At 37.9% G+C, this 26,181-nt stretch overlaps 2 protein-coding genes, 1 long non-coding RNA gene and 1 pseudogene across 4 annotated transcripts; 1 reads left to right on the forward strand and 3 right to left on the reverse strand.

Moving 5' to 3' along the window:
- The first annotated feature begins 260 nt into the window (after window positions 1-260).
- Window positions 261-3,879, forward strand: LOC149403344 (uncharacterized). The gene is made up of 4 exons (XR_016296096.1): window positions 261-307; window positions 400-513; window positions 593-715; window positions 3,748-3,879. It is a non-coding gene; the product is annotated as an uncharacterized LOC149403344 (long non-coding RNA).
- Window positions 3,191-6,164, reverse strand: LOC149403345 (protein argonaute 16-like; annotated as a pseudogene). Its single transcript, XR_016296095.1, has 10 exons — window positions 5,875-6,164; window positions 5,658-5,755; window positions 5,490-5,587; window positions 5,221-5,392; window positions 4,862-5,132; window positions 4,281-4,343; window positions 4,075-4,188; window positions 3,873-3,995; window positions 3,419-3,673; window positions 3,191-3,247 (listed from the first exon to the last, which is right to left on the reverse strand). The product of XR_016296095.1 is annotated as a protein argonaute 16-like (transcript).
- Window positions 6,165-6,168: 4 nt separating this feature from the next.
- On the reverse strand, window positions 6,169-8,594 carry LOC149403346 (protein argonaute 6-like). The gene is made up of 4 exons (XM_089609470.1): window positions 8,455-8,594; window positions 6,560-6,798; window positions 6,320-6,469; window positions 6,169-6,227 (listed from the first exon to the last, which is right to left on the reverse strand). Exons 2-4 carry the CDS (start codon window positions 6,782-6,784, stop codon window positions 6,225-6,227), a joined length of 378 nt encoding a protein of 125 aa, XP_089465596.1. The 5' UTR covers window positions 6,785-6,798; window positions 8,455-8,594; the 3' UTR covers window positions 6,169-6,224.
- A 12,129-nt stretch (window positions 8,595-20,723) lies between these two features.
- On the reverse strand, window positions 20,724-22,448 carry LOC149403347 (transcription factor MYB23-like). The gene is made up of 3 exons (XM_089609132.1): window positions 22,260-22,448; window positions 22,044-22,173; window positions 20,724-21,253 (listed from the first exon to the last, which is right to left on the reverse strand). The coding sequence occupies exons 1-3, from the start codon at window positions 22,381-22,383 to the stop codon at window positions 20,851-20,853; spliced, it is 657 nt and encodes a 218-aa protein (XP_089465258.1). The 5' UTR covers window positions 22,384-22,448; the 3' UTR covers window positions 20,724-20,850.
- Window positions 22,449-26,181: the final 3,733 nt, after the last annotated feature.

Below are 26,181 nucleotides of genomic sequence, written 5' to 3' on the forward strand. Positions count from 1 at the left end.
AATTAAAACTAGATTTATTAGAAGTAATTATTAATTGTATAAATTATAATCTGTAAAAATAAAAATAAAATAAAATCTTGTTAATTTCTTAATATGGTCGTATCTGATATATGGATTTCAAATTTCCTTCTAAATTTTTTCGAGATCAAACTCCTATTGTCGGGGGGGGGGGGGGGGGGGGGGGGGGGGGAAGAAAGCCCATATTGTGTCCTGTCTAGAGGGTAAGAAGAGATGAAGTCAGAAGGTGATAAATCCATTTTATAATGAGTCCTTCCCAAATCAGGGAAGATGGAACTTCAACAATAAGGTGCAGCTTCATAGTTTCTCGAATGTTTTATTGGCATATATGTACGCTTTTAATTTAAATGGGGTGTTTTTCTCACATTCCTTATTTTCTAGACTGTTTTCGACCATGTTTGCATTGATAAATGGATTGTTGTCAACTTCTCGGCTCGCTGTGATATGAGTTGAATTTCAAGGGATCTGATTAGCTGTGGGAGAAAGAAAGGCATTGTAAGTAAAGTCACTATTACAAATGGTTACCCACCATATATATTTTATATGAACTAACACAAGGTTTCATTCGTTGCAGCAAATTGAAGGACCGTTTACATTGATTAATGAAGAGCAAAGTCATAGAAGATCCTCCTCCGTTGCAAGGGTTGAGAAGATGTTTGACAATGACTTCTATCTGTGTTCTCACATGGGGATGATTGTAAGTCGTTCTCCCGATAAAGTTGGCCTTTACAAACATGTAAACAAATGCACACCAATATTTTTAACATATTTGTAGTGCATCTGAAGGTAATCTTGATATGTATTTCTTTCCATATGGTTCATATGAAGTAAAGTTTGGTGTTTTGTGGTTCTTCATTCAGGTGAAAATTGTGCTCGATCCATGCGAGAATGAAAATGATGATGTGAGCTTAGATGGTTATTCTGGTGGAGGCGGGCCCGGAGGAGACGGACCCAGGGGAGATGGCCCCAACGGAGATGAGCCCGGGGGAGACTACCCCAACGGAGACGGCCCCGGCGGTGACGGGCCCGGGGGAGACGGGCTCGGGGGAGACGGCCCAACACTCAAGAATATCATTTCGAACTTCCTACACATCTCAATGGTAAGCATTTGGATTTGTTTAAATAGTTTTTTGAAAGAAGGAAAAAAAAAATATATATATATATATATATATATATATATATATATATATATATTGGTTATTTAGACTCGAGAGAAACAAAACAATTATATTTTCGAGGAATTCAATTCTTTTTCAATACCTTTATTATAGACGATGGAGCGCCTTCTAGTTGCTACATTCAACATCAGTTACTCCTTTTTTTCAGGGATGTGTCTCGCGAAGCTCTAGGTGAAATATTACTATCCGACTCTAATTTTATTTATTCACAATTTTATTATGATGATATGATTTTAAATAAATTTAGACCTAAATAGGACATTCGGATATAGAAAGACTTGTGCCTGTGAATGTGAAAATCGAAAGACTAAGCAATTGTCTTGAAAAATGTTGGTTTATCAGTATACTTTTATATGCATCAATGATTTTACGCTTATTATACAACGATTTTACGTTTATTATACATGTGTACATGGAGCGTTGCAAAAGAAGCACTCGGAGACACTTCAGTTCTGCGCGTGCGAATCTGTAGATGGTGCAATGATTGAGAAACGACATCAACTTGTATCCTCTATGTCAACAACTCAATTTTGAAGGTCAACTGAAGAATAATGTGCATAACATGATCCAAACAAAAACACCCATCAAAATTCTCTTTTGAGATAGAGCAAATTGAAAAAAAAAAATGTTTCCACGATTGCCGTAGTAGCTGAGATTCTCGACTCTGGCAGGGATGACTGCTGATATCAGGAGGCCGTGGCGGATGATTCGAAATGTGAATCGATTTTGCTCCTAATGTATGCTGTGCGAAACGGGGTACTACGACATATGTGACTCAAGAGATGCTGACTGTCCTCGAACTTCACCTGGCAGAGTTCACATTCACGCTCTCCATCACTGAGGTGCTCATTTCGGCATTCAATAACTTTTTCCCAACTTTGATGCTCTGTCAGGCAGAAATTGCACACCTTCATCTCTGACTGGCATAATCGAGAGTGATACCTTTGGTATTTCCGTTGGAATTTTTGGACCAGTGATAGAGCTGTGCGACACTCGTGCTCTTCTATCACTTTCCCGTCTTCACAGAATTTTTCGAAAAGGCTACAAAAATGATACCTTTGATCGGGTTGGTAATGCGAGTACCTTTGATCGAGCAAGTTGTCTCGTGTCGATACTCGCATTACCAACTTGGTCAAAAGTATCATTTTTATAGCCTTTGCGAAAAATTATGTGAAGACAGGAAAGTGATAGAAGAACACGAGTGTCGCACAGGTCTATCACTGGTCCAAAAATTCCAACGAAAATACCAAAGGTGTCACTCTCGATTATGCCAGTCAGAGATGATGGTGTGCAATTTCTGCCTGACAGAGCATCAAAGTTGGGAAAAAATTATTGAATGCCGAAGGGAGCACCTCAGTGATGGAGAGCGTGAATGTAACTCTGCCAGGTGAAGTTCGAGGACAGTCAGCATCTCTTGAGTCACATATGCCGTGGTACCCCGTTTCGCACAGCATACATTAGGAGCAAAATCGATTCACATTCCCAATCCTCCACCACGTCCTCCTGATATCCGCAGCCATCCCTGCCAGAGTCGAGAATCTCAGCCACCACGGCAATCGTGGAAACATTTTTTTTTTCAGTTTGCTCTATCTTCAAAAGAGAATTTTGATGGATGTTTTTGTTTGGATCCTGTTATGCACATTATTCTTCAGTTAACCTTCAAAATTGAGTTGTTGACATAGAGGATACAAGTTGATGTCATTTCTCAATCATTGCACCATCTACAGATTCGCACACGCAGAACTGAAGTGTCTCCGATTGCTTCTTCTGCAACGCTCCATGTACACCTGTATAATAAGCGTAAAATCGTTGTATAATAAGCGTAAAATCATTAATGCATATAAAAGTATACTGATAAACCAACCTTTTTCAAGACAATTACTTAGTCTTTCAATTTTCACATCCACATGCACTAAGTCTTTCTATATCCGAATGTCCTATTTAGGTCCAAATTTATTTAAAATCACATCATCGTAATAAATTGTGAATGTAGCAAAAAGGAGTCAGGTGTAACTGATGTTGAATGTAGCAACTAGAAGGCGCTCCATCGTCTATAATATAGGTAGAGAAAAAGAATTGAATTCCTCTCGAAAATATAATTGTTTTGTTTCTCTCGACTCTCTCTCGAGTCTAAATAACCAGTATAACCAATGCCAGTGTATATATATATATATATATTTTCCTTCTTTCAAAAAACTATTTAAACAAATCCAAATGCTTACCACTGAGATGTGTGGGAAGTTCGAAATGATATTCGTGAGTGTTGGGCCGTCTCCCCCGAGCCCGCCTCCGTTGAGCCCGTCTCCCCCGGGCCCGTCACAGCAGGGGCCGTCTCCGTTGGGGTAGTCTCCCTCGGGCCCGTCTCCGTTGGGGCCATCTCCCCCGGGGCCATCTCCCCCAGGGCCTCCTCCGGGCCCGCCTCCACCAGAATAACCATCTAAGCTCACATCATCATCTTCAATATCTTCATTTTCATTCTCGCATGGATCGAGCACAATTTTCACCGGAATGAAGAACCACAAAACACCAAACTTTACTTCATATGAACCAGATGGAAAGAAATACATATCAAGATTACCTCCAGATGCACTACAACAATAACAAATATGTTAAAAATATTGGTGTGCATTTGTTTACATGTCTGTAAAGGCCAACTTTATCGGGAGAAAGACTTACAATCATCCCCATGTGAGAACACAGATAGAAGTCATTGTCAAACATCTTCTCAACCTTTGCAACGGAGGAGGATCTTCTATGACTTTGCTCTTCATTAATCAATGTAAACGGTCCTTCAATTTGCTGCAACGAATGAAACCTTGTGTTAGTTCATATAAGATATATATGGTGGGTAACCATTTGTAATAGTGACTTTACTTACAATGCCTTTCTTTCTCCCACAGCTGATCAGATCCCTTGAAATTCAACTCATATCACAGCCAGCCGAGAAGTTGACAACAATCCATTTATCAATGCAAACAGGGTTGAAAACAGTCTAGAAAATAAGGAATGTGAGAAAAATACCCCCTTTAAATTAAAAGCGTACATATATGCCAATAAAACATTCGAGAAACTATGAAGCTGCACCTTATTGTTGAAGTTCCATCTTCCCTGATTTGGGAAGGACTCATTATTCTCACCAAACTTCAACTGTTAATCACACAAAGAAAATGGATTATAAAATAAATGGGAATTGGTGATTTATCACCTTCTGACTTTGGTGATTTATCACCTTCTGACTTCACCTCTTCTTACCCTCTAGACCGGGCACAATATGGGCTTTCTTTCTTGTAAGAAAAAACCATTATCTATAAATTATAAGAGGAAGAGAAATACAAGTTAAAGAGGATTTGCATTCAAAAACTAAATTAACTAAAAAAACATATCCAACCGGTTCAGCTAGAATCCTATCTTTCCAATTGAAAAAAAAAAGTAGATACGAAAATTTCCTATAAGATTCATCAGTCAAATCTTAAAGTGATGCTGTGAATCTGGCTAATTCAAAGAAATATGGCTACCGAATGCACGTATATCATACAAAAAAAATGCAATATACTTCCAGTAAAACACAAATACATATATCATTTAAGATCAGATTTTCCAACACCTAGACCAGATTATATAAACAAAATAAGCACAGAATCCATGCATTTTATGTTTTATGTTACCTTTGGGGGATCTAGGATACGGTCTTCAAGTTTAATGAATTGCTTCTCGATGGGATTTGCTAATTGCCTGAAATTACAGGTCAGGACAGAAAAGTTAGAACAAAACTTGAAGAACATAAAATACGCATTCACGTGGCGGCAAATAAAGCTTACATCAGTGTGGATCTTTGTTTTATCCTGAAGCCTTTGCCATGATTTTTCAACCAATGCTGTCCTCTGGATTTGAGGATAATACTTTCGTGTATTGTTGAAGTGAAACAAGGGTGCAAAGCTAAAACACCATCACAAAGAGATGAAAATTAAAAACTCGAATGCAGAGAAAGAATTTGAAAAACTAAATCTAATAGAAATTGGTGTACCTCAATTGGCAGAAAATTGGGCTTTTTAGGCCTGCCAACAATAAGACATGGCATATATACGGACTCGCCCAGTTCTATATTACGGTGTCCGGTGAAGTACTCGTAAACAGTTACATCTTTGTTCTGCCCGTCATTTTCAACATCACCCCCGTTTTTCACCTTCAAAGGAAAACTGTGGAGAGATATACGATCAATTTCAGCAGAATCCCAGATGGAACATTAGAACAAATGAGCAACAGAAAGAACATATTCACAAGATAAGTACATACAATAGCTTGTCGCACGGGAGTTCACTCAAGCCTATGATTTTCAATTCCATACTCTGATGTGATGTCTTAATCCGCATGTTCTTTAGCATCCTCTTTGCCTGCAAATCACTGCAGTGTTGAGACCCCGAAAGAAACAAGGATCTACATAGACAATATCCAAATACTAACCTTCACCCAATCAATATAACGGTTCTCACGCACACCCTGATCGGCTCTCAGAAAGTCGGTTACTGGTCCAGGTTGCAGAATCATAGTCGTCGAAACACCTGGATAGAGTCTGTACTTGTTAATTATGAATACAAATCAAAACACGACATAGAACGATAGTAAACTTATTATTGCATGTGAACAAGGCTACAATGAATCACAGCACAAGAACGATTACCCATATTAAGAGAAAGGCCATCTTGAGTAGTGCGGAAACTGGCATCAGTGAAGTTCCTAACATCATTGTGGAAAAAAGACTGCCTCACCAAAAGACATCCCCTGTAAAACCCAACAGTAATAGCCATAGTCAAAGCAAGGCTCACTTCACAGCAGTGATCAGAAAACAACAGCGCGAAAAAAGAAAATTAGCTGCTTGCTGCCTGAGAATGATATCAAGCACTCTCAACGCGTCCTGAATACTGTGAGCGATGAACTTCATGGGTATCTTGGCACCGTAGCTCAGCTCAATCTTGCTTTGAGCGTTTACCACCCTCCTTCGGACTCCCCGTGAGACCCGGATTTCCATCTTCACTGCCATACGACAAAACCTAATGTCAGCCCGAGAAATAAAAAAATAAACCAAACATTGTGCCTAAAATGGAACAACGAATATCAGAGAATGCCTCTTCCGTGAACTCAAACTTGTTCTGCAGCAGAGGGCAAACTATTTTCCCGGAGAACTCCGAAAAGTAAGTCTGGTAGAGCTTATTCATCAACTGTCTTCCGATTCCCTTGACATTGGCTTCTTTATTGTCTTCGTAACAGATCGAGACCTAGAAGCCGCGGACCACACTAAATTAGAACACACAATTCTATATATCCAAGAAAACATATCGCAAAAAAAAAAAAAATTGAAGACGTACAGTATACTGGTAAAAAACGGCGTCTGGGATGTCTACAGAAACTTTGAAGTGGTTTGCGTGCAAAGGAATGCGTTTTCCAGAGCGCCCGATTCCCCTTCTAGTCATTATTGTGTACTTCGGCCTCAGTGGCATCTCCAGCTCCACATCGTTGGGAATCACCGCACGCGGTGGAGGCAAAGCCAGGTTTTCCTCGGACTCCACAACTGCCTCGTCGACTAATCCCATATTTTTTAGCCAACCTGTGACAAAATACTAATCAAGCGACGATATGTTCAAGGTATTAAGGTAATCACAGGATCTTTGAATTTTATGGTGAAAACATTGAAGTCGTTACAGAATCGAAACCATAAAGTAGAAAACATAAAGTAATAGCATAAGACATCTACATGCAAAAATGCAAGGGAATTGATATATACACATAATAAATAAACGCCAGAATGAACTGGTAATCAAGCTAATTGTTATAGTTTCCTATTCACTTAATATTTCTCTCTATAACGACATCATACAACTCGATATGTATCATTGAAAACTCAATGGATACACATAAACAAATGTCAGAATGAGCTGCTAATTAAGTTAACTTTTACAGTTTCCTTTTTCACTAAATAATGTCAAACTCACATAGATTCAGGAAAAAGATGAATGAAGAACATCAGATTTAGTCTAATTTCTCGTGGGTACAGTAAATCATTCCTTGAATCGAAACCAAAAATAACAAACATAAAGCAAGAATATCGATATGAAAGGAAATTTATAAACAAAAATAAACTATCATCAGAACGAGCTGCAGTAGAGTTGAAAATTTTAGTTTGCACTTTGCACTATTACTTAATACTTCTCTTCAATAAACGTTATAGAAAAGATAATTTCGGAGAAAAGAAAAAAAAAAAAAAAAAAAAAAAAAAAAGGCTACGTTCTTCTTCTAATGATCTGTGTATCTTTGGAAAGAAAAATGGGAGGAAAAAAAAAATGAACCAGACTTCACAGTTTTAAACAGTACAAGAACAGAACCAGTGTTAACGCATAATGATCTTAAAATACAAAATACGCAGAAAATTAAAAATAAAATCATCCATAAATATAACAAAACATAAGATCGCAAGTATTCTTCATAAAATCATCTACATATTTATATGAAACGTAGAAACAACAATGGAACTTAAAGTTGAATACAATAAAAATGAACAGGGGTTCACGGCCAAAAATTAACGCCAAACTCATTAAAATTGTGCCCTAATAACTTATCAGACATTCTAGATTACTACATCAGTGATTATTACAGTGATTATTACAAGTTTTATTAGCCCACTAAAAACTTTACTGGATGAGCAAAAAAAATTTAACAAAGAAACGATATATTCAGGGAATCGGACTGATGATCCTACAAAGAAAAAAAAAAAGAAAAAAAAAGAAAAAAAGAGTGTCTAGAAGCACGATCTGACGAAATAAAAGAATCTAGAGTAAGAGGAATTCGAAAAGGAAATGATAAATTTTCTAGTCCGAAAACCCATTCCAAGCTTTGAGTGTAAAATAAAAATAAAAATAAAAAACCCAAGCCGTAAGTAAACAAACACGATTTTGAGACCGACAAAAAAGACGAGAGAAGAAAAAAAAATACACAAATTCATCTACAATCTCAGAGCTAAATATGTACGCTGTGATAAAAATGGCGACGATAGAGAACTCGAGAGGCTCGTTTTAGCATAACTCAGTAGCTAATACCATGAGACTAAAATTCTAAGTTTCCAAATACACTCTCTGAGCCTCGATTACCAATCCAGTATCAAACGAAAACTTATAAGATTTAAAGAAAATAAAAACTTAGAAACTCGAACATGCATTGAAAGGATCAATGAGAAAAATCGCATAGCCTGAAAATCACAATTTCGTACCGTGATTGGCCTTTGTTGCGATCTTCGGAATTAGGGTTTGTCGAGCAAGAAATTTCAGTGAAGAGCAGAGAGAGAGTGGTGCGAGAGCTTATAACATAATGTGGAGGGAAAGGAATTCTCTCTGCAAGCGAATAAAAGGACAATATTACTCTGTTTTCGGTTGTTGCGTAATTTTCAGAAATGTAAAACGGGAAGAGTGTGTGTGTGTGTATTTGTTTACCCTTTCGACGGAATCAACGATTCTGAGTGGAGAGGCACTGGTGGTATCGTGGTCGGCGAAGTATTTCAAACGAAATACGAATCATCACAAAGGGTAGCTTGGTCATTTCACAAATTAGTGATGTCCTGCGCAGAATTCAGTTGGGCAATTTCATGCGGACAAAATATGATTATTAGACCACGTTTTTTAAAATTTTCTAAGGTTCAGACGAAAATACCCATCTAACCTTATAAACCCTCTTTCTCTCACATATTCTCACTCAAATCATCTCTTAAGCTCTCAAATCCTCTCTATTTTGGAGTAATCATTGGTAAGTTAACTAACTTTGTCATTTTGATTATATTTTTATCTAATATTTTAGGCGTTTAGGGTAAATTAAGGTTTAGAAAACTTTTAGATCTAGGATTTTTCGGCTAAAATATGGAAAAATTAAGTTAATTTGCGACCATTTGCGATGAAATTCAAGTTACTTTGCGATGAAATTAAAAAAACACAAAAATTCAAGATTGAGACCATTTGCGACCAGTTGCACCAAATGCGACCTGTTGCGACCAATTGCTACCAAATGCGACGAAATCCAACCAAATGCGACCGGTTGTGACCATTTGCGACCAAATGCGACAATTTGTGCCCGTTGCGACCATTTGTGACCTGTTGCGACCATGTTGACTTTTTGATATATAACTGATTTTGTTGACTTTTTTATGTTGTTTTTTTAGTTTTCCTCCAAATTAATGGCACTTGGGAGAGAAATGCGCATTTATGGGTGTTCAAGGGTGCTAAAACTAAATCATTCGATGTTTCGAAAGATCTGGCGTACACGGAATTAGTGGATAAAGTGTACGAGAAGATCAACATTGACAGATTCTCATATGACTTAAAACTTGAAGTCCCATACCCAATGGTTGACTATTCATCGCACAATGTAAGAGAGGAAGTCAAGACAAGATGGGGCGTTAACTTATCGTATTTTTCATCATCGTTGTCGTACTCTACGTTTACGTCACGCCCTAGCACATTCGGAGCGACCGACGCTACTAAATCAATCTCCTCATCGATATTTTCCGGCTCCTTCACGGCTTCTCCCTCAACGTCTACCGGATATAGACATTTCTTTGTATGCGTCTCTAGATTCTCAAAAAATTCTTTCTCTCCAACTCGTGGTCTCAATATCGGTAAAACTACCGTCTACAAAAACAAAACATGTTTTTAAGCTTTACAGATTTTAAAAGTTAAATAAAGTTAAAAGTAATAGAAATTACCGTTTTTTTTCCTGAGAATCGATAACAATTCCTTCGCCGTAATGATTAGGTTGCTGGTCCAAGAATGCATTATCGGCATTGCTCTGCCGTGGTTTGTAGCAAATTTAATTCCAACATCCGGAATTGACTCGTACGCCCAGTATTGAACCATTTGCATATTACCGCGCAATGTGTACTTTGCTTCTTTCTGATCTACATCCGGCTTCTTCTTCAACTTTAAATTCATCTTCTCGTGAATATGCCCCAAGTCCACCGAGAGTTCAGTACAAAATACGGACCATGTGATATTTTCCCACGGCAATGTATAGAAGAACGACAAGTCTTCAACGATACGCAAAAACTTCCTAAATATTTCATCGATTGCGACGTTGGTCACTTGCCCAAGCAAGTACCCGTAGACGAAGACTAAGAGACCAAGTTTAAAAGCATCGTCCACATTCGCACAAGCATTGAACGCGTCTATTAACGCACTCAACTTGCAATTGTCTCTGGCGCCGTTTAGGTACTCTGTGATCAATCTGTCGCTCTTGCGCTCTTGCTGTTCTGTCAAACTTGGACCATCTTCATACGTGAAAACCGTTTACTAAAGCGTATTCAAGGCGTCCAAATCTCACTCTTTGAGAACCTATACCGAAGTGTATCTCTCCCCGTGCAGTGGGCTCGATCCTCATCTGAAGCAAATTATGTATAAGCACGCCCAAGTATTGTAACTCGACTTGATCCTTCATAAAAAATTGCTCAAATGGAGTCCCGATAACTCTATCCAAAATCTCCAACTTGAAAAAATCTCTCATACACTTTCTTCAATGATGTGGACCCAAGATACGAGACCCGAGCTGGGAAATCCACTTCATAAAGGTATTTCAAATGATCCTACAAAAGACAAAAAAACAAAACAACAATAGTCAAAAAATCATTTTCGGTCGCAAATGGTCGCAAAGCATCGCATTTGGTCGCAAAATATATATATATATATATATATATATATATTTTAAATTAAAAATATCGCAATCGGTCGCAATTTGGTATGCATTTCATCGCAACCGGTCGCAATCGATCGCAATCAATCGCAAATGCTTGAAGTTCATCGCAAATTCCGGGAAAAATTTAAAACCCTAACTTTTCAAAATCATTCCAAATGGCCCTAAATCATATATATATATATATATATATATATATATATATATATATATATATATATATATATATCCTAAACACATTTCAAACTATTAAATACTAGATTTAACAAGAGAATCGAAGAAAAAACTTACATTTTCTTGGATTGAGACCTGCGAGCTCTTGGACCACCACCACCGTCAGAGTTCAAGCCTTGTCCACCGGTTTCCATCGAAAGAGGTCAAAATACGTCGTACTTGGTCGCAACCGATCATTCGGCATCACAATCGGTAGGAATAGTGGAGGAGAGAATATTAGGTTTGAGAGAGGGAGAGAATATGAGTGATTGTTTTTTTTCTGAAATTTTTGTGATTTTTCTGAAATTTTTGTGTTTTTATTGTTTTAATGGTATTTTTGTCCATTTTGTGGCCAAAAGTTTAGTTTTAGATATTTTAAAAAAACGTGGTCTAATAATGATATTTTGTACACATTTAGGTCTACTTTATGAAATTGCTCATTCAGTTACCTATTTTGGTTTTGGACGTACTACAGTGCCATGCTAAGAGGTCTATTGGTTTTTCTTTTTTGAAATACTAAAGAGAAAGTTTTTCTTATCTTTTACCAAAAATAATACTAATGAATAATGATTTAAACTTTCGCTAAATCTTGAAAATTTGTCTTAACCTGTTGAAATTGAGAAGGGTGTTTTACTTATCAACCACTTTCTAAATGGGTAATTTGAAATTTTTGTCTAACTATTTTGCTTTTGCAAATTAATGTATATAACCATTTTTATTAAATTAAATTCTATAATTGTAACAAGAGCTGAATTTTTTCATCAATTATATATTTTTTTCTATAGTTTTTTTTTTTGCGATATATTTGTAAATGTCAACAGACAACATTGGTTTTTTTTTTTACGTGAAGAACTGATATCATTAACCCAGAATAGAGGATTTAATATCCTTGAGAATACACGGTTCCAGCCACGCAGGGCATGTCAAACACCACAGATCAAAATCTAAGCGATTTAGGCGAGTCTTAGCAATACAATTTGCAGCCTCGTTGCAGTCCTGAGGCGCCCAAAAACAAGAAATAGACTGAGAATCTAAACAGGCCAAAATGTCGTGTATCAACGGACCTTGGAGACATCGGGTGTTCCGATTGTGGATGAGCTGCGTAGGTCGTTGACAGTCCGACTCGACCGCCGCAATACGCCACCCGTAAGCTTGGACAAAACACATTCCCTCAGCTACAGCCCGACATTCCGCCGTAAGTGCCGAATCCACGTCCGTCACGAGAGTGGCCATCACACCCACCACCACGCCGCTATGATCACGCACCACTCCACCTACAGCCGCCCTGTTGGTTGCCGCATCCAACGCAGCGTCAACATTCAACTTCAACGAGCACACGTCCGACCGGACCCACCCTTCCCAGCGGTGTCCCGAGAGCGGGGCCTCGATGTTCAACTTCCTCGAGTAAGACTTGAAGCTCGTGAGCCAGTTGGCTACGTCGTTCACCCACGCCTCCGGAGGTCTGACCTAGTCGTGAAAGAGTCGCCGGTTCCGATCCGACCACGCGGCCCATACCAGTCCACAAAAGAACTCCAAATCCGTCACCGAAAGACACTCCGCCGCTCGTCTGCAAATTTCCAGAAAAGGTAACGGCCCGGTCTTCTCATCCCATCTATGCAGCGACGACGCCCTCCAAATAGCCCGAGCCCGGTCACAGCACCACTTGGCATGGGTGGCGTTCTCCGGAAGTTCGCCACAAAAATTACAGAAATGATATTTTGTACACATTTAGGTCTACTTTATGAAATTGCTCATTCAGTTACCCATTTTGGTTTTGGACGTACTACAGTGCTATGCTAAGAGGTCTACTGGTTTTTCTTTTTTGGAATACTAAAGAGAAAGTTTTTCTTATCTTTTACCAAAAATAATACTAATGAATAATGATTTAAACTTTCGCTAAATCTTGAAAATTTGTCTTAACGTGTTGAAATTAAGAAGGGGGTTTTACTTATCAACCACTTTCTAAATCGATAATTTGAAATTTTTGTCTAACTATTTTGCTTATGCATATTAATGTATATAAGCATTTTTATTAAATTAAATTCTATAATTGTAACAAGAGCTGAATTTTTTCATTAATTATATATTTTTTTCTATAGTTTTTTTTTGTCGATATATTTGTAAATGTCAACAGACAACATTGGTTTTTTTTTTTTTACGTGAAGAACTGATATCATTAACCCAGAATAGAGGATTTAATATCCTTGAGAATACACGGTTCCAGCCACGCAGGACATGTCAAACACCACAGATCAACATCTAAGCGATTTAGGCGAGTCTTAGCAATACAATTTGCAGCCTCGTTGCAGTCCCGAGGCGCCCAAAAACAATAACGACCCGGTCTTCTCAACCCATCAATGCAGCGACGACGCCCTCCAAGTAGCCTGAGCCCGGTCACAGCTCCACATGGCATGGGTGGCGTTCTCCGGAAGTTCGCCACAGAAATTACAGAAAGGGAGGCAGCGCACACCACGTCGTTGAGATTCCCGCAGGTCGGGAGAGAGTCAAACTAACACCTCTACAAAAGGTGTTTGATCTTTGGGGGGTCGTCGATCCCCAAAGTTTCTTCCACCAAAAAGAGTTCGAAGCCGAGGAGGATGAGGGTCCCTGAATTTCCTCGACCCTTGTGAGCCGGTAACCGGAGCAAACCGAGTAAACCATATTTTCTTTGTAATGCCGCACAAGACGGTCTCGAGCCATGCATTCCCCTAAGGGAATCTGCATCACCACTGCGATATCATAAGGGACCAAGACCGCCTCCAGGAGCCCACGGTTCCAAGCGCCGCCCTCCATGAAGTCAGCCACACGCCACGGAAAATCCTCCTCCGGTTCCGCCGAGACTGGCATAAAAGCCCCGTCTCTCGGCAACCAAGGGCTCGCAAAGGCCCGAACATTGCCTTCTCAAATTTGCCACTGAATCCCTCTGCGCACAAGATCCAAGCCCCAACAAAGGCTTTTACAAAGGTAGGAGTAATGGTTCTTCCTCTTAAGGCCGAGAACCGACGTAAGCGGGAAGTACTTCGCCTTGAGTACCCGGGCCATCAAACAACACGGGTGTTGGATCATACGCCACACTTGGCACCCAATAAGAGCCCGATTGAAGTCACCCAAGTCTTTGAAGCCAAATCCCCCATCTTTCTTCGGTCGAGTGAGAGTATCCCAACGTTTCAAATGAATTTTCCGCTTGTCTTTCGACCCCCCCCCCCCCCCCCACCAAAACCGAGCCACCATCCCATGAAGGTCATTAATGAGAGTGACCGGGAGCTTGAGCTTGAAGAGACTCATCGTATACGTCGGGATCGCTTGGACCACCGCTTTCACCAAGGTTTCTCTACTTTGGCTGAAAACATCATCGCTCTCCATGAAAGAAGTTGTTTCTTAACCCGACTCAAGATATTTCTGAAAATCCGGAGCTTTTGTCTCCCGATCCGGACCGGCATTCCCAAGTAAGACTCCATCTACTTCGTGTGGGTAATGCCGATCGTCCCGGCGATTATAGCCACTTCCCCTTCCAAAATATTATGCGAGCAACAAAAGACCGACTTCTCCATGTTGACAAGTTGGCCTGACCCCTTCTCGTAAGTATCCAAGATGGTGCGCAAGGCGGCGTAGCACTCCTGGTCCGCACTACAAAAGAGGAGGCTATCATCGACAAAAAGAAGATGCGTGATGACCGGGGCGTCGGGGCTGCACGAGAACCCCTTCCACAACCCCAACCTCTCTTGTCCGCGAATGCGAGCCGATAGACCTTCCGCACACAAAAGAAAGAGGTAGGGCGACAACGGACACCCTTGGCGTAACCCCCGGCTCGGCTTGATGACACTCCCGACTCTTTCGTTGATGACGACTGAGAAGACCGGTGTGGAGATACAATCAAGCACAAGCACCACAAGTTTAGGGCCAAAACCGACCCGCCTCATCATCGCCACAACGAAACCCCACTCCACCCGATCGTACGTCTTACTCATGTCAAGCTTGAGGGCAAGGACCCCGGACTTCCCTTTTGTCTTCATCTTGAGCGAGTGCAAAAGTTCATAGGCGATTGCCACATTATCCGAAATGAGCCGCCCCGGGACAAAGGCACTTTGGGCTTCGGAGACAACCATCGGGAGAACCCCTTTGATCCAATTAGCCACCGCCTTCGTCACTATCTTAAGCATGACGTTGCACAAGCTAATGGGTCGAAAATCCCTCACTCAGCTCGGATTCTTCACCTTCGGGATAAGGACGATGTTTGTCACGTTCGAATCCTTAACACTCGCTCCTCGGTTCAAGATCTCAAGACACTCCATTCGAACCGCCGAGCCTACCACATCCCAATTCTTTTGGAAAAATAAGGCGTGGAAGCCGTCGGACCCCGGAGCCTTCCGAGGTCCCATCGCCTTAAGGGCCCAATGCAAGACGTATTATAAACTACACACATGGACACTGATAAATCGATCTTATGTATATAACATAAGGTTTACAATTTGTAATATTGTTAATTCAAATATATCAGTGCAGTGTTGGTGCTGTAGCGCACATTGTTTATTCAAATCACATTGATCAAGAGAAACAGTAAGCAAAAAAAAAGTTGTGCCATTACGGCAAGAAAAAAAGAAAAGAAAATAATGGTCAACATATCATTATCGGCATAGCATTGCAACTGCACTAACTACTAAAGGAAGCTTGTATATTGGCTGTGCCATTATCGGCAAAAAATAAAAATAAAAATAAAAATAAAATAATCTTACCTTCTTCAATGTGGTGGTCAGTGGTCACATAAGAAGACAAACGAAGTGTCTGGGAGTTGTAAAGTCGTATCAGCTCACATTATAATACAAAAAATTGACTTTTTAAAACTAGGCTGGTGTAAGTTGCTAATAAAATTAGGCTTTATAAAATGGGCCTTAATTTTTTTTAACAATCCATTTAGAGGAGGCTAAAGCCCACTCTGGCTAAAACGTAGCTTCGTCCGTGCAAGAGATCCTCCCATATACAGAGAGAAACCACCGTGGACGACGATATATATATCAATCAGCTTTTATTCAATGCATAATAAAACAGCATGTTGTGATTTGGAAAAAGTCTTTGGGTTGGTCGCCTGGCTCGGCGGTGGTGGGGTACTGTTGGGGCTGAGGCGGCGCTTGTTGGGCGACTCTCGGGTCTTGCATTTGGGTGTCGAGAGTCGAGAGTCGGTAGTCGCGTACACTACTACAAATTTGGTTTTTTGATGCGCATGACTATCAGATGCGACTAGTCGCATCTAAATGATTTTCGGGTACGACTAGTCGCACCAGACTATAAATCACAAGTCCAAAAAATTTCGCCTTAATTATTTTTTCTTTTGAGTATCAGGTGCGACTTTTCCTTCTTTCTTTCTTTATCTTCCTCGTTTTTCTTCTATTCTTTCTTCCTCTTCATTTCGCTCGGTCACATGCAGAGAACAAGAAAAAAAAATTCCAGCAACGAGAACCATCCCTCATCACCATCCCGATCACCATCATCCTTTCCTCACCTTCTTCTTCTTCCTGTTCGCTCGGCCCTCGCGTGCCATCACAGCTCCACCGCGCGCGCGTCCCAGCCGAGCAGAGCGCCACCGCCGCGAGCTCACCGTGGCCGCCGCCCGAGAAAGAGACGCCGGGAAAGAGAGAGAGCACGCCGAGGAGTCCAAATTCACGGAAATTTTGGTAAGAAAATCAACTCGAATGGATTTGTGAGAACTAGGGTTCGAAATGGGAAAAAAATTGGGGATTTTGATTTTTCTTGTTTGATTCCGTGAATTGATGTGTCTTGGTTGTTGTTTGAGATTGATATGAGATGATTATCACATTAACTTGTGGATTCAAGCACGTTCTTTGGAATTTTCTCATGAATTTTGGACGAATTTCAAACAATTAGGGTTTATGAATGTTTGAAATTGGGGGTTTTTTATTTTGAACGTGGTATGGAGATTTTGAGGTTATTTTCATGATTATTGGTTTGATTTGAGGTTGGGTTTGTGTTTGTTTTGGATTTTTGGACGAGGTTGGTTTGAATTTTGTTATGTTGGCCGTGAGTTGTGCTTGGCCGTATGATGTTGTTCTGAGTTCTGGCTTTTGGTGATTAGTGTCTTGAGAATGATTCACTATGGTTTTGTTTTGGCTGATTGAGTTGGATTCTAGTTTTGTTTGGAAATTGTAATAGGCCTCGTCCCGAGCCCCTCCGGACCTCGCCGTGCGCTCAGCCCCTGCTCCCTCTCCGCCGTGCGCTCGCCTCGTCCCGAGTCTCTGCCGCGCCGCTGTCCCTGTCTCCGCCGTGGCCTGCTCCCTCTCCGACGCAGGTAGGTTAGTTTTCATTTTTCATTTTTTTTAGGTTAAAATGTGATTAGTTTAGGTTAAAATTAAGTTTAGGTTAAAATTAGTTTAGGTTAAAATTAAGTTTAGGTTAAAATTAGTTTAGGTTAAAATTAAGTTTAGGTTAAAATTAAGTTTAGGTTATAATAATGTGATTAGTTTAGGTTAAAATTAAGTTTTCATTTTTTTTGACATGTTTTGATATAGTTTGTGATATAGTAAAAGTTTAGGTTATAATAATGTGATTAGTTTAGGTTTAAGTTTTCATTTTTTTTTACATGTTTTGATATAGTTTGTGATATAGTAATATGTTTAGGTTAGTGTTTAGTTTATATTTGTTTTTGTTTTAATTAGTTTTGATTTATTGTAATTTATCAATTAGGAATTGTAATTGGTGTGGATTTGGCTATGTGATTCATTTTGGCTATGTGATTCATTTTGACTCTTCGTAACCGAAAAAGTTGTGAAATAATTATTATATAATTAAATTTAGAATAAAAATTAATAAAATCAGCATTTTCGCACCTGATAATCAAGACTTTCAGGTGCGACTTTTCGCACCTGATAATCAAGACTTCCAGGTGTGACTTTTCGCACCGAGGAGCATTAGGTGCGGACTTTCGGGTGCGACTTTGTCGCATCTAAAGTCGCACCTGAAAGTACTTTCAAGTGCGACATTTGCACTTTCAGGTGCGAAAAAAGTCGCACCTGATGCTATATTTTATACTAGTGGTATTGGGTCGGTAGCTGAGGGGCGAGCGTGTAATAAGCCCGTGGTTTTAAAAACCGCATGTTATAAGGCGTGGAAACGCAAAAACGCACAGGGAAAAGCCTCAAACACGCAAGTTTTAACTCGGAATTGTGAGGCGCGCGCCTCGCCGGAAATAAATTAAACGCTTTTTAAGATTTTGGCTCTTGTTTATTGTCTTTATTATTATTCATGGATGTAGGAAGAGAATGGCTAGAGGTAGAGTGAATGAAGACGGGATTCGAGAAGCCAAAGTCAAGCGCAAAGTGCGCGCCCAAAAGACATAGGGTGGGGATATGGGGTTAAAGTTCTACTTCCAAATGCAAAGACCGGGACATATAAGTATGTGAATTGTAACTTTTGCAACAAGCTAACGTCAGAGGTGTTATAAGGTTAAATGAACATCTTGGGAGGACTCATAAATGTGTTGCGTCATGTCTTTCTGTCTCCAGTGAAGTTAAAGCTGAGATGTTGACGTGCATCAAGGGTTATCAGGCTAAAAGGCACTCGAATCAAGAATTTTTTTTTAACGAAATGGTTTATTCGGATTCTTATTTTGGTGCTCAAAAGACGGGTAGTGGCCCATAGCCCCGCGGTCCTATAGAGCAGTTCTTAAGTCAACATGCTCAGCAAGAGGAGGGCGTTCCAACTTCTAAGAGTTTGTCTCGATATTGACATATTCTTCTTTGAAAATGTCATACTTTTTTGAATTTCCCTACCATGCACGAGCTCCAAACATTGATTCTGAAAGAAGAGTATCAAACAACTTAGAAACTCGTGGACGATGTAAAGAAAATGTGGGTGGCACAAGGAGCCTTGGACTTGTCAATATTCTTGAGAGCAATCCCCAAGAGACGGTGTTTTTGAGATCCATTGAAGCGTCCGATAAAAGTAAAAGATGCCGAGTATTTATTCAAGTTGCTTGACGAAGTGGTCGTTGAAATCAAAGAAGAATTGGTTGTTCAAGTGGTAACCGACAACGCAAGTGCATATAAAGCCGCAAGACGTATAAACTTACGAGGAAGCATCTTTATTGGATTTCATTTACCGCGCATTGCCTTGATCTTATGTTAGAGAAATTTGGAGAGTTACCACAACACAAGACTGCTTTACAGGAAGGGAAAAAAATCAACAACTTCATCTCCGACAACAACGGAAGATCAGCAATTTTTATATTTATTAGTCGCCAAGTGCTTGTATGTTTTGGCTAGTCTTATGAAATTACGAGCTTCTCTAATATTTTCAGATATACTCAATAAGTTAACCCTTTTTCTAAGTTTAATATATATCTTTGGTTAATTAGCTTTAACAGTTTACACTACAAAAAATCGTAGGAAAATAACTATATTATAAGACATGATATGGATTGGACAAACCAACTTTGCCCCGAGAAAGACGGGTTATTAATTTTTTTTTAATAGTGGTATTATAACATGTAGTACCTTGAAAAGAAAAGAGAGGGAAGAAAAAATGTAGGTTTTTTTATTCCCACTGTAAATTATTAGCATATTATTATATTCGACAGAAGCTTCTTATACTCGGGGTTTTCGATATACGTTGTACTTTATATATATCAAAATGATATCAACTTTATGGCGTTGTATTATATTAGTGTATGAACTTGTAACGAACGTGAAGAATGTGTACACGTCATGGTCTGAACCAGAAGTCCAAGAAATGGTTCCGAGTCTTCAGTCAATGACTCACTGTTTCCGATATCACCCTTTTAAGACTTACAAAATTTATTATCACTGTCTCACTATTTTGGTTCGTGAATCGTATCAAATGGTATCAAGTACTGAAATTAATGTAAGTACTTCAAGCTGTATTATTATGTATATCACGTGAGTTGTGCTAAGTTGAGATCCCCAATAATTTCATTTTCTTACTATATTTTTCCTGATTAATATTTTGTTAATAAAATATGTATATATTTTTTTAGGGAAATAATTCGACAAACGAACTTGCTTTGGCGTCAAGTATAGGTTGATCATAATTGTATGAATAAATAAAAGTAACTGTCATGTCCGTACGATTTATAATAATTTATTCAGTGTATAATTAATCTAAATCAAAGGAAGCATCGGATTTTGAACACTTGGTAAAAGACAGCTAGCAAATACGGCTTAATTTAAGTCTAATTTGACTTGCTGAAGATAAAAACAAATTGATTACTGATTATAAATTAACCAAGCAACTAACGTAGTATGTACGGAAATTTAATTGTTTGTTGATTTTGGGGGTTTTTAGATCAATACTTCATTAATTAACTTTTATTTATTAGTTCTTTAATAAACTCTTTTTCCCTGGACCAAGAGTCAACTTTCTTCTTGGCCAAGATTGGCATGAAAATCATAAAAGCACAACTTTTTTATTTATTTTTTTTGTTATTTTCCTTCTTGGCCAAGACAAATAATTTTGTTTTTAGGTAACGAAATGAGAAGGTTTGTTTTACGAGGAACATGTGCGTACAAGCTAAGCATTAAAACGAAAAATAGTATATGCATAAAAGATCATATATAGTACGTAGTGGAATTAATTACACTAATTAATGCACGAGAAATGAATTAATAATAAATTAAAAAAAAAATATGTTCATACCTCTTCTAGCTAGTAATCCAAATACACTCCCTTGAAGAGAGAGAGAGAGATATGAGAGTCAAAAACATTGCCAATACATTTGCTCATCAAATACAACATCAAGATCCAGAAACTCGTCATGATTATTATAGAAAAAATCACGATCGTCGAAAATATTCGCCGGCAACTCGGGAAAAATATCAGCTCCTCTCTCAGCAAAACCCGACTCTCCTTGTACCGGCTCATCGTCGCGCCGAGCAACGTCATTGTCACGAATGCCTTGGCGTTGTATTTTTTCCTTAATAATAACTCGTCCCATAGAATTAGTGCTTTTCTGAGCTCTTCTTGAAATTAATTTAGATTGTTTTTTAATAGTTCTGCCACTATTAATTATTCCAAGCTTCTTGCTCAGATGAGTGTTCCAATGGTTCTTCACTTGGTTGTCTGTTCTACCCGGAACACGTCCAGCAATCAGAGACCACCTGTACAAATGCATATATATTGTTTTTAAAGTATTATATATACATGCATATATATATATATATATATATATATATTGTTGGATATATACTGCAAAATAAAGAGAAATTATTTTCCATTTAATTACTAGTTTGTGGTAATTATCCGGTTTATTTTGTCTTATTTGAGTTTTTTGAATTCTTGTCTACTATTTTTTTCTGTTAGTTTTTTTTGTTTGAAATTATTTTAAATAAATAAATTTTAAATAAATAAATTTTCTATTTATTCCCTATAAACTGTATTTTTGGACCACTTCTTTCTTTCATTCCTTTCTTCATCTACCCTATTCAATTTTCGGAGTCCAACAAATCCAATTCACGTAAACTGCAAAAGAATTCCAAGCTTAAGTACACCTACAGTTTGTACGTACGCTCAAATTAATATACTTACATATTCTTCCTATATTTTTTCACCACAAAGCTAAATTAAAATAGTAAACAAAATATGCAAAATAGTCTTTTGAAATCAATTAATTAGAAAAAAAAATTCAAAATTTTAAGTTTTAACAAAATATTTGTTTTTTATTTATTAGCTAGCCAGTTCATAAATAGCTTATTATTATCTGCTTAAATTACATGCAATATTTATGTAACAGCTGTTAGACAAAGTTTTTTTTTTCCATTTTTTTAAAATTTATATTTACTTTACTTCTCGATTTTAACAGATTGATATATCAAGGATCGATTAACAGCTTGCTATTATGAATTGTATAGAATATAGATAAAGAGAAAGAGTGAGATAATATGTAAAAACCTGTTTCCGAGGAGCTTATGAAGCCTGATGATTAGGTCATCTTCTTCATCGGAGAAGCTGCCACGTTTCACGTTTGGGCTCAGATAGTTTAGCCATCTCAATCTACAGCTCTTACCACACCTCTTTAGCCCTACAAAATCAATACATATATGTATCATGTATAGATATATTTGAATGCAAGAGAAGAGGATATAATATAGATGTTGTTTAATTTACCAGTCAAATTCGGAATGCGGTTCCACTGGCCGATTCCGTGCACCTTAACGTACTCTACCAAAACCCTGTCTTCCTCTTCACTCCACAGCCCTTTTCTGTTCTTGCTATCGTCTTCTCTTTCCATTCTCTCTCAACTCTCATAACAAGAGGTTGTCTTAATCTCTCTGTTTATATTATATATGTGTTTGTGTTTGTTTGTTAGAGAGAGAGAGAGAGAGATGATTTAAAGGAGTGTGGATTAAACAAATTATCAGTTTGCTCGGTAATATGTGCTAGCTTGCGTCACCCATATGGCTAAAGTTTCCAAGGATTATTATTAATTTTTTAATTGGAAAAGTTAGTTTGATAATGAAATAATTTGTGCTTGCCTAGGTAAACTAGCTAGGTTGAATTTAGGAGAAAATAAAATTGATTACAAGTAATTGCCACCAAAGTGATATTTTTGTCTGAGTGGAATAGTGTTAGAAATCCTAGTGAATGAAAACTAACTAACAAGTGTATATAAAGGTCATGGTTACTTTTCTCATTTTCAAAATCAAATAGAACATCATGATACTTTCACATGGTATCAGAGTCCATTAATTTCAAATGGGTATTCGATCCAATTGTTGAGATTCGACCCAAGATGAGCAAACGCAAAGAGCCGCTATCTTGAGAGGGTGTGTTAAGAATCCCACATTGAAAATGAATTAGAACTAACAAGTGCTTATAAAGATCATGAGTTACTTTTTATATTGCCAATTAATTTTGAGATGAATGAAAGCTCATAATATTTTCAAAAGTAGAAGTTACACTTGGAACAAAGAAAAAATAGTTAGGCATAAACTTTAAATGTATACATCAACCAAATTGAGTGAATAAAGGTAGAAAAACAAAGGGATAAATGCATAATATCAATAAAATAATAAACAAACAAAAACTACATGGCATTATTGTTTAAAAAATGGGTAAAAAATGATAATTAAAAAAATAGTATTTAATTTTATAATCAACACTTCTTTCATCCGTTGGTAACCTCTTTAATTTTTTGTACAATTGAGTAAGCGAACCATAAGTAGACGAACATATATAACTCAAAGAATTTGTTAGCAAGAAACTTATAACAAGCTTTTACGAGAACATGTGTTACTCCTTTCAATCTTTAGGATTCAATCCAAGATAAATGAGCGCAAAGAGCCATAAAAGCAGATGTTAATAAACGAACAGATAATATAAGAACAATAGAAGAACATCTACGAAATCGATGATCCTACTATTCCAAATGAGTTGTCGAATATTCTGGTTGCAAATCGCAGGATAATTTTAATGGTAAATAATATTTACAGTCGGGCCATCCGATAGTAAATATTATTTACCATTCGAAAAAACAAAATACATGTCTCCGATTTGGCGAACGATTCCATGATTCAAATCCGATGATGAATAACTGGAAAAAATCTAGAATTAACAAACAAATAAGAACGAAGTTTTATGAAACCAAAGGCAATTTTGAAAGTATGAAAAATATGGGTTATTTCCCTAAATAAATAGATAGTTGGCCTATAATTTAAAATATAGACTAGTTGTTTATAAATCTCTATTTTTAAGTTGTATAAGTAAATTTTAAAGACAACCTCAAGTAAGTTTGTATAATTTTTTTAGTTTCGGGGCTAACCTATATTCATAACCTATGATTAAATTCTAAATTTACAGGGTATATAAGTAGTTAGCTGAAAATAATCATGTATATATAACAAATTATAGATAATAATTTAGCTATAATATCATGAAATAGTGAAGATTCCTCCATGTGTCCGATTGAAAAGATTATAACGAGACAAAGATTGTACGAAAAGTGTTTATACTACGAAAAATAAATCAGAACATTTTGCTCAAATAAAGTCAATGTTTCCAAATAGCCAAAAAAAAGTTGAAAAACTGAAGTATTGATTGCGATATATTACAATCAATAATTTAGCATTATCCACAATACAGAGCAGAACCTAATAGCTATAGTTTTTTCCTAAATAATTTAGCAATTCGTTACATAGGAAATATGTGTTTTCATTGGTCGCGTCAAATTATTACCACATGTACGTTTCTAAGCAATATTTAGGTGAAATTTCAGCTACAAGTAACATATTATTATTCTTTTGTCACTCTCACCCACATGCATTATTTTGAACTCTATCTATCCTTCTACGTAAGTCAAAACTTTTTTGTCTGTCTATTTAGCTCTTTCGCGCGACCTCTCTCTCTCTCTCTCTCTCTCTCTCTCTCTCTCTCTCTCTCTCTCTCTCTCTCTACAGTGTATGTATAACCAAGTATTGTAAAAATTAAAGTACATATAACCGAACTTATATGAACCGAATTTGTTTAAAGAGACTTAGTGAGGAGTCCTTTACAATAATAATCAAGATTTGAGTTATATTAAACAATTAGTCAAACACAGTTTAATGTACCTAAAATACTCTTATCATCAAACTCATTTATGTATTTTAACAAATTCTCTAGCCAAAATTCTAGATAAATCTCACTCTTCTCTCACCGTCTTCGCTCCTTCCGACGCCGCTTTCTCCGCCGTCGGCCAACCGCTCTCTTTCCTCCGCCACTTCTCCCCTCTCGCAATCCCCGTCGGAACTTTCCAATCCATCTCCGCCGGTGCCGAAACTCCCACTCTCTTCCATGGCCAAAACCTCGTTCTCACTTCATCTAATTCCGCGATCTCTGTCAATGGAGTCTCTATCGTCTTCGATTCACCGATCTTCGACGACAGATCATTGGTGGTCTACGGAATCGACCGATTCTTCAACCCTAGCTTCTCTGATCGGTGCGAATTTGAAGCGGTCGGAGCTAGGTTGTGGCTTTGGGAGGTGAGCGAGAGTCTGAGGATTAGAAGATTCACCGCCGCGGCGGAGATTCTTGGCGTCCAAGTGTTCGCCGGAAAAACATCGCCGTAGTGGATTACGGTGTTCGCTCCGCCGGATTAGGCCGTGATGGATTGGTGATCGGGGATAGTTAATCCAATTAATTGTCACAGTTAATCTGATTAACTGTGACAAACTTTTTCCGAAAAATATTTCGAACATCGTCAAGTCTCGCGGTTGCGCCGATCCGACCGTTCGAAGGTCGCAAATCTAGTTTTGCGTATTAACTGTGATAGTTAATCGGATTAACTGTGAAGGTTAATTCGATTAGCTAAAAAAATCCTCCTCCGGAAACGATCTCGAACATTGACGAGTCTCGCTGCTGCGCCGATTCAGTTCTGCGTATTAATTATGATACTTAATCCGATTAGCTGCGGAGGTTAATCAGATTAACTATGAATGACATAATTGATATATTGTATTGTTGGGTTTGAATTTGGGCTATTTACCCAATTACATTCGTAGTTGGACTATTATTTTAAGAGAGGGCCCTAATATGAGTTAGTTAGCTAGCTCGCCCTTTTTTAAAACATTATATTTTAAAAAAAAAATTAGTATTATAAAAATCAATTGGCGAACTAAAATTAACCCAAAAGTTTTAGTTAACTAAGATTAAGCGTTAACTAAAAACATTCACTTAAGATTAATAATGATGTGATGATGATATTTCCATAATCTCCAATCACCTCCTATAAAACAAATCACTCCAATTAAGCCTAATAGACATGTTTGTTGTTTCAAAATTAGTTTTATATGAAAGGATTTAAGAAAAACAAAATTGTATAGTCGATGAGGATTTTCAAGCATGTGTAGGCTAAAACCTGGATTTTTGTGCTATCGATCAAGACACCACAAATTTTTTTCATATAGATATAATGATATATATGTATACATACAGCTGAAAAGTGGTTTTGTTTCACGTAAATAAATTTATAATATCGTCGAATTATTTAGAGGAGCGTAGGTGAATTTCCGGATGAAGACGATATTGTGTAGCGTTTCGAAGTGCTATTTAA

This window comes from Urtica dioica, chromosome 3, assembly GCF_054948205.1.
Source record: "Urtica dioica subsp. dioica isolate 48M chromosome 3, U.dioica_male_clone48M_v1_H2, whole genome shotgun sequence".
Taxonomy (NCBI): Eukaryota; Viridiplantae; Streptophyta; class Magnoliopsida; order Rosales; family Urticaceae; genus Urtica; species Urtica dioica.